Consider the following 14,591-nt stretch of genomic DNA (forward strand, 5'->3'; position numbering starts at 1 on the left):
CATGTGATCAGCTGGTTTTGGTTGTCAGCAGCAAAACTGGTTGATCCACTCTGAGAAGGTGCTATTTAAGAGACTGAGCTGAATACAGCACCTGACTGAGGAAGTCTCTCGGATGAAAGATGAAACGTTTCTACATTTTTTTGTTATTTTGCTTTGTTTTGTTTTTTTGAATGTCCAGAGGACCAGATTTAACTTTTTTAGATTAATATTGTTGGTTCATGACTTGACTAAAGCCCAACCCACTCAGAGAGGAAACTGATGATTATTGGGTGACTCTTCCAGCTTGGCACTGTGTAAGATATAAGACTGAAACCGTATTCGCGAACTGTTGATTACCACATATGATGTGTTGAAAAGCCTAAAGGAAGTCCTTTACATTCGCAAAAAAACAGGAAGTGACAATAACTCCTGTCTAGAAGGTTGGATTTTAGCAAAAATTTGCAAGGCTTGCAGCCGGACCATACCGATATGGGCGGAAGGTGATTGCAAAGTTTCGGCATATACGCACCCTGGTGGATGCATGCGGGAATTGCATGAGAGCGTTTGCGATGGCGACAAGGAGGCGTTGCATGAGCTCCCATGGTTGCAAGTGATGTCGAAGGTTCGGCGAATGGGCAACCTGGTGAACGAGGAGGGGACGGGTGCGAGAGCGTTCATGATGGCGACTGGGCGGAGTCACTGGAGTTCCCGCGGTCGCCGAAAGGCCGGAGCGGTGCATTGCTGCGAGGGCCTTCAATGCTGCTTGCAGCTTTAATTCAACGTAAAACTTTATACTTCCTGTTGTCAGGGGGTGTGGCTTAAGGGATGTCATGATTTGACCAGTCTTGTAAGGGACCGGATGTGGATCAATTACTGAAGGTTTGATGTCTCAGACAGTTTTTGTGTAGGAGCTTTTAGCATTTTGTTTTTCATGGCGAGATGTCAAATTTGAGGTTTGGCCCCGCCCCTTCAGCATGCTCCAAAACGAACCGTTTAGATCATTTTGCGTCCCCCATGCCTTTTGACCAAAATGGCCAAGTTTGAAACAGATTGAGCAAAACCCCTAGGCCGAATTTGTTCAAATGCCTAGGCTGTAAAACGTCAAAATGGCGTGAAAATTTGGCCAGTATTCCAAAATAGCCCCTTTCCTGTTTATCATACGTTGGTGCCAGAGGGTTTTCTGTGCATCTTGGGGAATTGGACAAGCCTACCAAATTTCATGTTTCTACGACAAACTAAGGTTAATGCGGATGGTATTTTGAAAAATTCTAGGTGGCGCTCTTGATCATTTTCTGTTGTTATTTTTGCCACGCCATTAAAATTCGTAATTTTTCACTAGTCCTGATGCATCTGCCAAATTTGGTGACTTTTGGGATATGCTAAGGCCCCCAAAAACAATTCATTTGGCGGAAAAAATTGCAGCTCTGGCCTGAACTGAGCGATTACAATAGGCTTTCGCAGCGCAGCGCAGTGGGATTGACAGCCCCAGTTACAGTGCCATTCAGGTTGTTCTTTGTCTGGATGGATCCAATTGCACCTTGTCAGTCTTTTAACATGTTGCTTTAGGATCGGTATCCAGATCACAATTCCATCTTGTAACACCAACAGGTTGGAGATGGTCCAATCAGGACTGGTCAAGTTTTCGGCTTCGATGGCTGTTAGCCATTCAGGTGTCTCATTCAATTTCTTTTCCCAAGCATCATAGCCTGTCCTTCTTATTCGATTCCATGTCATGGTTTGGTTCAGGAGAGTTTCATTGTGGTTCCATGGTATGAAAATGTTCCTTGATGTGATATCCCAGCATGTCATGTTGGCATATTTGGATCTTCCATGGGAGACCTTCATGTGTTTTAGGCTCCATGGTATGATTCCAGCCTGGTATAAAATAACCAACAACATTGCAAAGCCTATTAACACTATAGTCCCTTATCCACAGGTCCGGTTCTTATAGGACCCTACTGGGCCTTATTTAGGCCGGTTCGGGTGGGGCCCGTTTATTTGTCTCCACAGTGCCCAAAGTTCCCCTTTAGTGGAAGGATCATTAACATCAACGTGCTGGTGGTGCTAGTGCTACATTAAGCTCTTTACTAACCACCACTAAAACGTATTAGAAGAAGAGCTGGAAAAAAACACACAACCCAAGTGGATGAACTTGTTTCTGTTTTGAACATTCTGCTTTGCCTGTGGCTTTTCTCATTTCTTATGCACATTATATATATATATATATATATATATATATATATATATATATTCTCAAAAAATTAGCATATTGTGATAAAGGTAATTATTTTCCATAATGTAATGATAAAAATGAAACTTTCATTTATTTCAGATTCATTGCACACCAACTGAAATATTTCAGGTCTAATTGTTTTATTACTGATGATTATGGCATACAGCTCATGAAAACCCAAAATGCCTGTCCAAAAAATTAGCATATTTCATCCCATCAATGAAAGACAAGTGTTTTTAATACAAAAAACGCCAACCTTCAAATAATCATGTTCAGTTATGCACTCAATACTTGGTCGGGAATCCTTTTGCATGAATGACTGCTTCAATGCGGCGTGGCATGGAGGCAACCAGCCTGTGGCACTGCTGAGGTGTTATGGAGGCCCAGGATGCTTCGATAGAGGCCTTAAGCTCATCCAGAGTGTTTGGTCTTGCGTCTCTCAACTTTCTCTTCACAATATCCCACAGGTTCTCTATGGGGTTCAGGTCAGGAGAGTTGGCAGGCCAATTGAGCACAGTAATACCATGGTCAGTAAACCATTTACCAGTGGTTTTGGCACTGTGAGCAGGTGCCAGGTCGTGCTGAAAAATGAAATCTTCATCTCCATAAAGCTTTTCAGCAGATGGAAGCATGAAGTGCTCCAAAATCTCCTGATAGCTAGCTGCATTGACCCTGCCCTTGATAAAACACAGTGGACCAACACCAGCAGCTGACATGGCACCCCAGACCATCACTGACTGTGTGTGCTTCACACTGGACTTCTGGCATTTTGGCATTTCCTTCTCTCCAGACTTCCTCCAGACTCTGGCACCTTGATTTCTGAATGACATGCAAAATTTGCTTTCATCCGAAAAAAGTACTTTGGACCACTGAGCAACAGTCCAGTGCTGCTTCTCGGTAGCCCAGGTCAGGTGCTTCTGCCGCTGTTTCTGGTTCAAAAGTGGCTTGACCTGGGGAATGCGGCACCTGTAGCCCATTTCCTGCACACACCTGTGCACGGTGGCTCTGGATGTTTCTACTCCAGACTCAGTCCACTGCTTCCGCAGGTCCCCCAAGGTCTGGAATCGGCCCTTCTACACAATCCTCCTCAGGGTCCGGTCACCTCTTCTCGTTGTACAGCGTTTTCTGCCACACTTTTCCCTTCCCACAGACTTCTCACTGAGGTGCCTTGATACAGCACTCTGGGAACAGCCTATTCGTTCAGCAATTTCTTTCTGTGTCTTACCCTCTTGCTTGAGGGTGCCAATGATGGCCTTCTGGACAGCAGTCAGGCCGGCAGTCTTCCCCATGAGTGCGGTTTTGAGTAATGAACAAGGCTGGGAGTATTTAAAAGCCTCAGGAACCTTTTGCAAGTGTTTAGAGTTACGTCGTTGATTCAGATGGTTAGGTTAATAGCTTGTTTAGAGAACCTTTTCATGATATGCTAATTTTTTGGGACAGGCATTTTGGGTTTTCATGAGCTGTATGCCATAATCATCAGTATTAAAACAATTAAAGACCTGAAATATTTCAGTTGGTGTGCAATGAATCTGAAATATGTGAGTTTCATTTTTATCATTACATTATGGAAAATAATGACCTTTATCACAATATGTTAATTTTTTGAGAAGGACCTGTAGTTCACTACATGGAACGAGCCGTCACATCACGTAGATAAAAGCGAATGAATGAGCGGGGTGTTGACCACGCGGCTACAGTGCAAATATCCTGCATTGTCATACCATTATGCAAAGCAGTCGAAGATGCAACACCCCTGATCGAGTGTGCCCTGAGGTTGACAGGAGGCTCTAAATCTGATGCTCTGTAGGCTTCAGAAATGGCCTCACACAGCCAGTGTGACAAGCACTGGGTGGGTAACGGGCGACCTGCAGATGCATCTCCATAATGCACAAACAGATGTTAAATTTGACGAATTGCAGCTGTGCACGCTATATAACACGTCAACGCCCGCACCAGACAGAGAAGATGGAAAAACGCTTCTTCCTCTGATTTGTAGGGGGGGGGGGGGGGGCCTCCAACGATATCGCTTTTGATTTAAAAGAGCTCGTGATGTTTTAGGCATAAAGCTAGATTTGGTCTTAGATCAGCTGAGCTGCCGTCAGCCTGAATTCTGAGACATAACGGAGCGAAAGAGAAGGCAGGTAATCACTCACTCTCTTAGCGGATGTTAAAGCCAGCAGCAGGGCTATTTTAAGAGACAAGAATTTAAGTGGAACCTGATCCAGAGGCTCAAATGAAGCTTTGATCAGGGCTCGCAGGACCAGCGTTAAATCCCACTGTGGAGCAAGTGGGTGTGAAACAGGCCTGCGTCTTTGTACAACTTTTAGAAAACGCTTCATCAGCGGATGATTAAAAGCTGTTCTGTCTCCGAACTCTTCGTGGCAGGCAGAGATGGCGGCAGCATATGTTAATCGTGCTGGACACCAAATTTCTGTCCATCAACTGTCGCAGAAAGGACAGCACGTCGCCTAGTGGACATGAGGTGGTCTCTACACCTTTCTCTGTACACCAGCACTGAAAAACTGTCCACTTTGATGTGTACAGCGCTGTGGTAGATACAGCACGTGAATCCTGAATCGTGCGCACTACATCCTGTGGGAGACCCATCCCTTCTAAGCTGGTCCGCTCAGCAGCCTGACCCACAGGTGCTGGCCTATTTCTGGGTAACTCCTGATCGCTCCTCCTGCCTGAAGGAGAGTCCTCCCTCCACGGCAGTTTCCATGGGCGCCCCGATAGCAGGCGTTGCAGGACTGGGAACCATGGTGTGTTCACCCACTCGGGGGGCACCAGGAGAGCTGTCAATCCCTCCTCCTGAACTCGGTTCAAGAACCGTAAAATCAAAGGAGGTGGAGGAAATGCATAAAGAAGCGTTTTGGGCCATGGGCTGTGGGCAACGCCTCCACCTCCAGCAGTGGTTCGTCTCGCAGGCTCAGAGAAAACCGTACTTGACACTGAGCATTTTCTCGTGTCGCAAATAGGTCCACGGCTGCTTGCCAAATACCTGCCATGTCTGGGCCATCAGGTCTGGATGGAGAGTCCAGTCCCCGTGACGTGGGCCGCCCCTGGACATCACATCTGCCCCTTTGTTCAGAACACCGGAACTCTACACTGCTCTGATGGAGAGCAGATTTTGGTGTGCCCAACACAGTAGTTTTTGCGCAGTGTGTAACATCTGGGTTGAGCGCACACACCCCTGCCGGTTTATGTACGTAGCAGTAACCTTGTCTGTGTGAATCAAAGCATGTTGATTCTGCAGCACAGGAGCAAAGTGTTGAATCACGTTCAGCACCGTGCGACACTCCAAAACATTTATGTGGGCTGATGTGTGATGGGGCCACAGCACCCCTACAGCTTGAGATAGGCATGCCCCCGCCCCCAACCTGACAGGGACGTGTCTGTGAAGACTGACACGTGTGACGTGGGTCTGCTGACGGGGACTCCCTCCGACAGAACCAGGGTGTTTCCCCAGTGTCGGAGGCTGCTCTCACGGAGGGAGGAACAGTGATCATCCGTCTCTTTTGTTTTACTGGGTCCACACACAGACGCACAAACCACCTCTGGAGGCGTCTCATGTGTAGTAAACCCAGCGGGACCACTGTGTTAGCTGATGACATCATCCCTATCAGCTTCATGATGGAAACAGCTGTTACTACTCTGCCAGGTCTTATGTGGCAGAGCTGGTCTATGGTCTTATAGAGTGTCGATTCTCGTTTGTGATACACGAGCCCTCATGGTGGTTGAATTTAGCTCCACTCCCAGATAAACAATTGTCTGGGCAAGGAAAATCAAGCTTTTCTTCCAATTTATGGCGAAGCCCAGATTTAGCAGGTGTGATGTCAGCGCCCGGGCCTGTCTCGTTGCCTCCTGTTTGGAGCGTGACAGCAGCAACAGGTCGTCCAGGTAAAACTAAACTCTCATCCCTGCCCTGTGCAATGGTTGCAGGGCCGTCTCCACACACTTTGAGAACGTACGAGGCGCGAGGGAATACTTGAACAACAGCCTGTTGTACTGATACATCACCCCTTGAAAGGAGAAACGCAGGAATTTTTTGTGTTTTAGGATGATCGGTATGTGAAAATAAGCATCTTTAAGGTCGATGGAAACAAACCAATCGTTTCTCTGGATGTTGTCCAACAGCTGTCTGGTTGTCAACATGTGAAACGGTCTGTCCATGATCGCCTTGTTGAAAACTGACAGATCCAAAATGAGTCTCGTTCCTCCGGTCCATTTGGTAACCAGGAAGTAACGTGAGTAAAACCCTGTGTTTTCCTCTCCGTTGGGAACTTTGGAGATTACCTCTTTTATCAGAAGTTCCTGGACTTCTGCACTTAGGGATGAGATTTGGTCTGGTGATGACAGGACTGTCTCTAAAATTCTTCCGAACGGAGGGGGTCAGGTTGCAAATTGCAACGTGTAACCCTTGCTTAACATTCTGGCCATCCACCTGTCTAGCGAGCATGTTTTTAGTAACGTTCGTGGAGTGGACGCGCGTTTTAAGTGATGCGTCATGTTTTGTACGGATGTCATCCAGTCCGCCGCCTCGACCGCTGTCATGTGTCACGGGAATGTTTTCCGTGTGATCCAAGGCCAGGCTTAATCGAAAGGGCTCTGAACGCGCCCGTGTGCTGCGTTCGGAGCGCGGATCCACCTTCATGTCTAGGTGAGCCGGTGTGTGTTGAGGGGAAGCATGTGGCAGCTGATGACGCCGTGGGGCCGCGTGTTTGACGCCACTGTGGTGAAACGCGTGTCGCTCCTGCCGCGAGCGGTGTCCTGTGCTGGGTTTGCTTTGAGATCTCGCATCTATGCCGCCATGAGCGGGCGAGCGCGACTTCATCTACGCCGTGCCGTTTGAGTGAAGGCTGCGAGCCCCACGGGAGCACACGTTTTCTCTGGTGGGACGCGCGCCGCTCTCGCTGGAAGCGAGGTTCGTCACTGGGGTCGTTCAGCTGTCTCACGCTTATGCTGCAATGAGCGGCCGAGCGCTGAGACGCGGTGGGCGAACTCTGCCCGCGCCGCGGCGGCACGCGTTTGCTTCAGTGCGGCATGTGCCGCTCTCGCTGAGAGTGAGGTCCTCCACCGACCCGACCTGCGGTCCTACATTTATGCCGTTGTGGGCCGGTGAACGCCGGGGAGCTGTGTGTGCACAATCATCAACGCCGTTTGGGTGAAGGCTGTTTGCGTCGCGCTAGTGCGCGTTTGACACCACTTGGGTGAGGATCGTGCAGCTCTGGTTGACATCGAGTTATTTTGCTTACCATTGTGTCGTGTGTGCGTCTCGTCTTGGAGCAACGGTGAGTTTAAAAAAACCTTTATGGACACCGGCTCGTTATGTTGGAGGATGTGTGCACAGTCGCTGTGAGTTCATCCGAGCTTACAGACTGGCTAAAACCAGATCCTTGATCACTGAATGATGTTTTATTCAACATTTGTGTCATATTTACACACACCCTCCACAGACCGTCATTTTGAATCTTTTCCCCCGTGAACTCTGGGATTTGTTGGCCCAGGGCGCCGTCTGCTGGGGATCTCTGGGAAAAACGTTGGACACTCTGTTGCCAGAATGTAGAGGGCCGGTCTCTGATGGGCGAGGCTGAAGCTCAGCGAGACGGCTGTGGAATGTCTTGCCACCGGCTCATTTCGTGTGGAGGGTGTGAGAGGGAGCCACTGTCAGGTCATCTGAGCTGACAGACAGGCTAAAAATAGACACTTTCAACATTAAATGATGTTTTACTCCAAACTCGTGTCACCTTCACACACATCCTCCGCCAAAACTGTCATTTGCTCTGTCATTTGTTGTCCTAGAGCGCCATCTGTTGGCGGTCTCAGGGAAACGCTGAAAACTCCATCCTCCGGCTGCGATGCGGGCCGGCAGACAGCAAAGAGGCGCACCAGTTGGGGATGATGTCAGCTGCCCTGCAGACGGAGCGTACGTCTCCTCCCACCTCTGAATGTGTAGGCCAACAGCGTACGCGGGACAGAGGCGTGGGACGCTGGTCCACCTGGACATCTTGCTCCGAGAAAAGTCTCCATCAGGCTCGGCTCCAAGGGACACTGAGGGAATTTCCAGTCGGTGAAACCCCTGCTCTGGTGATGGACGCGGACTGTGGAAACCGACCCCCCAATCTACCAGGAAGCCAGCTGTGGCCTCGTCCCATAGGACGTCCTGTTGGGAACCGAGGCCAGATGGGATAAGGACGACGAGCCAGGGTGGAGCCCAGAAAAAAAACCTTCCCGCCGGATCATCCGAACTAGCGGATAAGGCGCGGGACGTAAAAAGGGGTCCCTTCATGTCAGCCACTGCTGGGTTATGCCGGGCAACCCCAGAGGGCGCCGTCGGCCGGGAGCAGTGTGATCGCCGATGCGAAACGAGGTAGGATGAGGTGAGCATTCGCTCAACCCCCCTCCACCGACACTACGCTCTCCAGGAGGGAATGAGCAGCGGGGCTGCAGCTGACGCCGCCTGTCCCGGAGGAACCATCCGATTCGCTCCGAGGGTCGTCGATAAGAGGAAAATTACAAGATGGCGTTGTCCAGCGTGTAGCGACCTGTCACTGAGAAATACTCCTCGGAGCTTACCTTGAAACAAGACTGCTCGTCAGCTTCTCCTCGGGGAGGAGAGCTCACCGGGACGACCGGAGGTCGACGTGATGGGCCAAGCATTATTAACAAAGGTTGGTCATCTAAACAACTTTCCTTCTTCATTCTTCCGATAGTGCTATTAGCTTGCTGAAAAAAAATTGGAGCCGATTACCCGCTCTTAACGTAATTTATACGGACCGGGTGGGGCCCACACAGCAGGCGGGCGTGGACTAAATTTTTCAGTGCAATGCTTCGCATAATGGGATAAAATCCATCAGCGACAGCCTTAAAGGGCGAAGCCTATATGAAATAGAACTAACTTTACAGAGGACCAGATTTAACTTTTTTAGATTTTTCTACCTGGATTATTGAGCATGCATCAGGATAACTTTACAGCGGTTTAATGTAGTGCCATGTTTGATTAAGTTCCTTGTATTGTAGGTTGTGACGGAGCTTCCTCCTTTCGATACAGAAGCTCTGCAGACATTGCACGTTGCTGTCTTGTTTTGTGGTGTTTCTAGTGTAAAATACTTCCACACAGCGGACATGTTTAGATGAAAAGTTGGTTAGCTGTTAGCCACAGTGCTGCTAACTCAGTCCTCACGTTGTAGCTGGCTGCAAACTATGAACTGGATTTCCTGAATGTGAGGCAGGTCTTATTACTCTGGGTTCATGAGACACGCCGCCGTTCAGGAAATCCATTTCATAATTTGAAGCAAACGTGCAGAGCAATAGCCAGGAAATCACATGTGGAGATGTTTCAGCAGACACAGACATGCATCATGAATCAGAAATCTCTGCAGGTTGGATCGGAAAAATCCGATACGTAAATTACGCTGGTATCGGACGGCAATACCAATACCGGATCGGCCCCATCCCTATCAACAGTGCAATGAAATGCTCAGGATGAGAAGAACAATCTCGACTCTCCAAAAAAAGAGCAACAACAAATACCAACGCATGCAACAAAAATTCAAAAACAAGGTGCCAAATGTGAAAAAGAAATAAATCTACAGCATCATGGTCCTATTGGCAGAGTGGTTCTGATGACAGTGAGGTTATCTTAGCAACATGGTCCCGTTGGCACCATGTTACTGTTAGCGGCGTGGTCTTGTTAGCGTTAACAGGTCTTGTTAGCAGCATGATGATAAAAAGGACCGCAACAGCTGCCTCCCAGACTGCCCTCCAGAACCGGGTCCGGCAGACGGAGAACATCCAAGGTTTCCTCGCTGAACCAAATGGATCCGTGGAGTTTGGTCTATGCAGGCAGATGGAGGATCATGGAGACAGCCGCCATGACAGGCCTGAGACAGAGACTGGAAGGACTGAACCACGATGGCAGGATGGCACGATGGCACGATGGCAAAGCGGTGACACAGAAAACTCCACAAGTGTGTCGCGGTCATACCCGTACTGTGGAAGTGCATTGTAGGAGCAAAAAAAAGGCAAAATAAAAACAACACCAAAAAAGATTCAGTCGAAGCAGAGCTCTCGTCAGTGCTACCTTTCTGCTGCGCACGTGTCCTCTAACATCGTGTCATGCCGTGGGCGACCAGGTGGCCACAGGCACTGTGTTGACAACCCCTGCTCTATACTATAAGAAGAGGGACTATAGCTTGTTACAAGCCTGTCTCTTACAGCATGAGACTGCATTAGTTCCTACAGTACGGTGGGCTCGCACATCTGGAAAGGCACCATCATTGAATAAAAGTATGAAGAGCTATTCATTAAATTTAGTTTGCTAACGGGTAAATACTCCATGGTCAAGTGCTTCTTAGCAGCCGGCCCTAGTCAAGATTTAATGTGAGTTTTCTTGAACAGAGTCTCTCTCTTTTCAACTCTCCGACAAGTTGAAGAGCCTGGGCAACAGATGTGTGCTCTGCCTCTCCCATCCCACCAGCTGAAACTTGTAACTCCTTCAGAGTGCTCATAGGGGTCTTGGTGGTCTCGCTCACTGTTCTGCTATGTATATGGTCACTCATATCATAATTACAGAACTATTCGCCCTATTAACAGTCACTCAGGTTGTGAGGACGATCTGCTCTTGGTAGATTTACACATGTTCCATAATTCTATCATTTTTTGATGATGGATTTAACAGAACTCCTGGGATGTTTAGGGCCTTGGAAATGGCCTAATTATTTCCAATAATATTTTCTCTAAGTTGAATTAGGAAAGTCACTTTAAAGGAACTGAATATTTATGCAATCATTGTATTACTCTGCATTTGTTTTTGACATTTCTCTATAGAAATTATATTTCTATGTAATATTACAGGGTTTTTCATCAGTCAATTTATACTGACGGTGACTGATTTATGACAACAAAAAAGCATAAAAGTTCAAAGTTCAAAACATTTTAAAGTCTCGAACTGTCATGCAAGGTTCCACCATTAAAGCAACGCTTTTGCATGTCTGAGTTTTGATCTTAAACTTAAAAATGTGTTTGTCAGTAATCCCCCCCACCCCCACCCCCACCCCCGTTTATCCGAGCCAGAAAAAAAAAAAAGGAAAGAAAATGTGCCTTCTTTTTACTTTTAAGGATTTGTAGGATTCTTGGAAACATTTTTATTACTGGGTAAATGTTCAGATGCATGACTGCTACAAGTCAACTTGCCTCTCCAGCAGGTCCTTGGGTTTCTCCCACTGAGAGACCTCAGTTTTACAGTTGTAGTAATACTTCTTGCCAGAGGAGCTGATGTGTTCTGTCCAATCATCTGCTGGGTCCTGTTGTTCAGAGAAACAGCATTAAAAAAACCTGCAGTTACAATGAGGCAGCTAATTTGTATCCATTAAGCTTCATTCAAGACTTCTGATAAAAAAATTGCTTTAATCATCTGAGAAATACTTCTAATTTGAGGACAATGTTAAATGTCACCTGGAGATGATTATTCAAGCTCTTATTTCTTCTAGTTTAGATTATTATAATTCCCTTTTTACTTGTTTTAACAAATCTGATGTCGCTTGTCTCCAGTTGGTCCAGAATGCTGCTGCGAGGCTTTTAACAGGAACTAGAAGATTTCACATTACGCAGGTATTATCTTCTCTTCATTGGCTGCCTGTTGAATTTAGAATTAATTTTAAAAATTTTAGGTTCGACTTTTAGAGCTTTAAATGGACAGGCCCTCCAGTACACCACTGAAATGTTGACTCCTTATTCTCTAACCCGCACTCTTTATTTGCATTTTGCAGAGAGAAATAAGTATTTGATCCCTCTGGCAAACAAATGGTAAATGGACTGTACTTGTATAGCGCCTTTCTATCTTATTTCAAGACACTCAAAGCGCTTTACAACAATCTGTGCCTCATTTACCCATTCATACAGCTCTATACTAGATCTCTACAAAGCTAATTGAACAAATCATTCTAAAGAGACTAATCAGAGCTTTAGGACGCATTCATACACTGATGGGACACACATCAGAGGCTATGAGGAGTTCAGTGTCTTGCCCAGGGACACTTCAGCACGTGACTGCTGGTGGATTCAAACCCCCAACTCTAGCATTGGGGGACGACTGCTCTAACCACTCAGCCACAGCCGCCCAAGACTTAATACTTGGTGGCAAAACCCTTGTTGGCAAGCACAGCAGTCAGATGTCTTTTGTAGTTGATGATGAGGTGTGCACACTTGTCAGGAGGAATTTTGGTCCACTCCTCTTTGCAGGTCATCTCTAAAGATTTTGAAGCTCCCGCTTTGCAACTCGGAGCTTCAGCTACCTCCATAGGTTTTCAATTGGATTAAGTTCTGGAGACTGGCTAAGCCACTCCATGACCTTAATGTGCTTCTTTTTGAGCCACTCCTTTGTTGCCTTGGCTGTATGTTTTGGGTCATTGTCGTGCTGGAAGACCCTGCCATGACCCATTTTCAATGTCCTGGTGGAAGGAAGGAGGTTGTCACTCAGGATTTTACAGTACATGGCTCCATCCATTCTCCCATTGATGTGGTGAAGTAGTCTTGTGCCCTTAGCAAAGAAAATCCCCCAAAACATAATGTTTCCACCTCCATGCTTGACAGTGGGGATGGTATTCTTTGGGTCATAGTCAGCATTACTCTTCCTCCAAACATGGCGTGTTGAGTTAATGCCAAAGAGCTTAATTTTTGTCTTATCTGAACACAGCACCTTCTCCCAATCACTCTCATAATCATCCAGGTGTTCATTGGCAAACTTCAGATGTGCCTGCACATGTGTCTTCTTGAGCAGGGGGACCTTGTGAGCACTGTAGGATTTTAGTCCATGTGTTACCAATGGTTTTCTTGACTGTGGACCCAGCTGCCTTGAGATCATTAACAAGTTCCCCCATGTAGTTCTAGGCTGATCTCTCACCTTCCTCATGATCAAGGATACCCCACGAGGTGAGATTTTGCATGGAGCCCTAGGTCGATGTCGATTGACAGTCATTTTGTATTTCTTCCATTTTCTTACTATTTCACCAACAGTTGTCTCCTTCTCACCCAGCGTCTTACTTAAGGGTTTGTAGCCCATTCCAGCCTTGTGCAGGTCTATGATCTTGTCCCTGACATCCTTAGACAGCTCTTTGGTCATGCCCATGTTGTAGAGGTTAGAGTCTGACTGAATAATTGAGTATGTGGACACGAGTCTTTTATACAGGTGACAATTTAAAACAGCTGTCTTTAATACAGGTAACAAGTTGATTAGGAGCGTCTAACTGGTCTGTAGGAACCAGAACTCTTAATGGTTGGTAGAGAATCAAATACTTAATTCTTTCTACAAAATGCAAATAAATTTATGTAATTTATACAATGTGATTTTCTGGATTTTATCTTTGATAGTCTATCTCTCACTGTTAAAATTAGCCTACCCTTAAAATTATAGACTTTATGTTTGTGTCAGTGGGCAAACTTACAAAATCAGCAAGGGATCAAATAATTTTTTCCTTCACTGTTTATATATACACACATTTTTTTTTAATTCAAACTTTTATTAAGGAACAACACAAAAAACGTACATGCTTCATCAGTTTACAAAGTATAGATACATATTTTACAAATCTCTTTCAATTTGCTGTATAAATTTATGCAGTTTACATCTTCATGTAATTACAGTATTCAACATCTGGTATCTAATATACCTTTTTCTTTTTTCTTTCCGTTTTCTAAAACAAACAGAATTTGAATTTAACAATTTATAACAACAATACTGAGTAGCTAAAAAACAGTGGGTGTCACATAATTTTCATTTGTTGGTTTCAGATCTGGACCCATGACCCAAAATGGAAGAAGCGGGCAAAAGATAATGGATGGATGGGTTTCAGATCTGATGTGCAAGAAAGTCCACCATAGTTTCCAACAATCCTCGAATTTATCCTTTTCCAGTCTCAATGCGAAATGTAAGTTCCACCATCTGACGAATATCGTGAATCACATTTATCCAGTCTTGTAGTGTGGGTGAATTATCAGTCAAGAGTGATTGCTTTTTTTCTGGCAGTTAGCATAATATTCAGCATATATGTAATGTAAAACCCTTTTACATTGCCTGGTCGCTTGTTCAGAAACATATTTTCTAGATTTAAGGGGATATTGGTCCATATAACATTATTAAAGCTTTGCTTAATTTTACTCCAGTAAGAAAACAATTTAGGGCACTCCAAAAGATAAGACAGTGCCCAATATACAGTAATCCCTTGTTTACCGAAGGGGATCCATATTCGGAAGCCCCGCAATAAGTGAAAAACCACAAAATAGGAATAGTAGTACACAGAGTAAGTATTAGTTTATTTTGGTATCTATCTATCACATATATGCTGAATATTATGCTAACTGCCAGAAAAAAAGCAATCAC

At 45.9% G+C, this 14,591-nt stretch overlaps 1 protein-coding gene across 2 annotated transcripts in view; it reads right to left on the bottom strand.

Moving 5' to 3' along the window:
- The window catches only part of LOC119414937 (WW domain-containing adapter protein with coiled-coil), a 140,300-nt gene that overhangs the window by 77,693 nt on the left and 48,016 nt on the right, over positions 1-14,591 (bottom strand). For both annotated transcript variants that reach the window (XM_037682057.1, XM_037682056.1), the window contains exon 5: positions 11,408-11,517. In XM_037682057.1, coding sequence (XP_037537985.1) covers positions 11,408-11,517 — 110 coding nt within the window. The remainder of the gene's footprint in view (positions 1-11,407; positions 11,518-14,591) is intronic.

Source organism: Nematolebias whitei, chromosome 9, assembly GCF_014905685.2.
Source record: "Nematolebias whitei isolate Nwh7 chromosome 9, NemWhi1, whole genome shotgun sequence".
NCBI classification, from domain to species: Eukaryota; Metazoa; Chordata; class Actinopteri; order Cyprinodontiformes; family Rivulidae; genus Nematolebias; species Nematolebias whitei.